Raw genomic sequence first — 2,315 nt, forward strand, 5'->3', positions numbered from 1 at the left:
ACAGCAGACTCGTCAGACCGGCTCCCAGGCCAGACGGTTGTCCCCGACAGCTGGTATGTTAAAAAATAATACTTACGACATTTTTGCTGAATTAGAAGTGACTCAGTGCACTGGCTGGATGCACTGTTTTGCTGGCTGCTGCTGGGTCGCGGCACAATTTCACACTGCCATTTCGGCAAATAGCGCGGTGTCCAACAATGTCTGCTCGTTGTCTGTTCCGCAGGAGGGAAAATGGCGATAGTTGTGAGCAGTTCGCGATATAGAGCTGATGCAAGGAGTGGCAATATGCATCCGCCGTGCCCACATTATCAATCCGCGTCACACCCACTGTCTGCTGGCTGTCTGAAAAAGTAGTCACTGAAAATAAACTTCTGAAAGTGACGCAGTATTTATTAATACCACATCTTTCAATATATAAAAGCGTAACTGCTTATATATATTGAAAGTATATATCTGTATAGATAGCGACTAACTGACTAATTGTTATAATAACATAGCAATAGCTTTATTATAAAGTTTCCTCTAACAGGAAGGTTTTTTCAAAGAACTACTTTTGGGTGGTTAATTTTTTTAACAGAATTGAAAAGGATGAACTGTGCTGTTGTTACACAAGTGCCACTGGCATCCCTCCTATACCCATTAAAAAAGAATAAATAGTAACAAAAAAACCAAAACAAATAAATAAAAACATCATTATGCCAGAGGGAGTGATTATAGAGTGTAATAACAGTCCCGACGGTTATTATAGTGTATGTGGGATTGGGTGAGGGTTGCTGGAGGCCACAGCTCAGTGGAAAAGCAGTTCCTCACTCTGTTTGTGCTAGATTGCATTAGTCTGTATCTGTATTGCACATGCTCATTCCACACAGTGTTCACCACAAGGTGTAGGTCCCACAGGTGGGACGTTTATGATTAATTATCTGGTCTGACTGGTGTTAATGACAATGCTTTTCTTCTCATAACATTCAACTAAGTGTGCCACCTAAAGCTAGTAAGCTGTTAAGCATTATGTCAGCATAAAAGGTACTCTATATTGCCAAAAGTATTTACTCATCTGCCTTCTCATGTATATGAACTTGAGTGACTTCCCATTCTTAATCTGTAGGGTTCCATGTGATATCTCCCGTTTGATATCCCACAAAAACTTGCTCATCTGTGTCTCTGTGGGCTTTGCTTTGTACACTGGTGCGCAGTTATGGAAAGGAGCATCCCCAAACTGTTCCCACAAAGTCGGAGTATGAAATTGTCAAAAATCTCTTGGTATGCTGAAACATTAAGGGTTCCTTTCACTGGAACTAAGGGGCTGAACCCAACTCCTGAAAAACGACCCAACACCATAATTACATTTGCAAACAGAGCAAATGTTTGAAGAAGCAGTCTGCATGCCTGGGTGCTTGATTTTATACACCTATGAAAATGAAAGTGACTGGATCACCTGAATTCAGTGATCCAATGGATAAGTGAATGCTTTTGGCACTATAATGCACATGTGATCTATATTATGAAAATATTGAGATTTGAAATTGTTATATTTTGAATGATTACAACTATACAACTATCAGCCTCTTCAGCATCAGTTAGTCCTGCACTGAACTTTATAAAAGGATCTTGATGGAAGCATTTTAATAAGGTTCCTGCAGGAGCCCCTCAAGCATTAATAGAGGTTCCTCCAGTAACCTTTTTATTTTTCCTAAATTGAGCTATTAAAGGTTCCGTAAGAAAACTACAAGGTGAACAAGGTTCTTTGAATAACCCCAAGATCCTTGAGATGATCCGAATTCTGAGGGAGTGCTGCGCTTAATGAGTCAAACATTCATCTTTTTTCCAGTTATACCATAACACAGGTGTAGCGAGGAGAAGAAAACAAGGTGTATGTTGTGAAGCTAAAGCTAAAGCAAGGAGTGTGATATCCTTCTGCAGCATATCCTTATGATTTCTGCCATTGTTTGTATTCTGCACTGCAGCCACTGTCGCTGACTGGTGTCCTAAAAAAAAAAAAAGTAATTACTGATACTCAACTTTGCAGGTGATGCAGTACTGTTTATTGATACCACACGATTAAATGCATACAAGAGTAACTTTTGTTAATTTATATAATTTAATCATAATTGTTATCAGGACTTCAGTAGTGACTCCAACATAAGCATTTCCATTTTTACAGTGACGTAAATGTACAGGAACTTTCAAATCAATCGAAAAGGAGTCAAGTCAAACACACTTCACATCTCTGTCACACTAACACACACACACACGCACGCACGCACGCACACACACACACACACACACACACACACACACACACACACACACACACA

General features: G+C 39.8%; 2 protein-coding genes across 2 annotated transcripts in view; both read right to left on the reverse strand.

The window, feature by feature from the left end:
* atf4b (activating transcription factor 4b) overlaps nucleotides 1-291 on the reverse strand; it is a 2,885-nt gene extending 2,594 nt beyond the window's left edge. Inside the window, exon 1 of the mRNA XM_005743455.2 lies at nucleotides 77-291. The gene's annotated coding sequence lies outside the window, so the exon portion shown is untranslated. The remainder of the gene's footprint in view (nucleotides 1-76) is intronic.
* A 1,004-nt stretch (nucleotides 292-1,295) lies between these two features.
* LOC102204616 (apolipoprotein L domain-containing protein 1-like) overlaps nucleotides 1,296-2,315 on the reverse strand; it is a 2,269-nt gene continuing 1,249 nt past the window's right edge. Inside the window, exon 4 of the mRNA XM_013913427.1 lies at nucleotides 1,296-1,316. Within this exon, the coding sequence (XP_013768881.1) occupies nucleotides 1,296-1,316 (21 nt within the window). The remainder of the gene's footprint in view (nucleotides 1,317-2,315) is intronic.

The sequence above is a fragment of the Pundamilia nyererei genome, unplaced genomic scaffold (assembly GCF_000239375.1).
Source record: "Pundamilia nyererei isolate P.nyererei 1_Seehausen unplaced genomic scaffold, PunNye1.0 scaffold00132, whole genome shotgun sequence".
NCBI lineage: Eukaryota > Metazoa > Chordata > Actinopteri > Cichliformes > Cichlidae > Pundamilia > Pundamilia nyererei.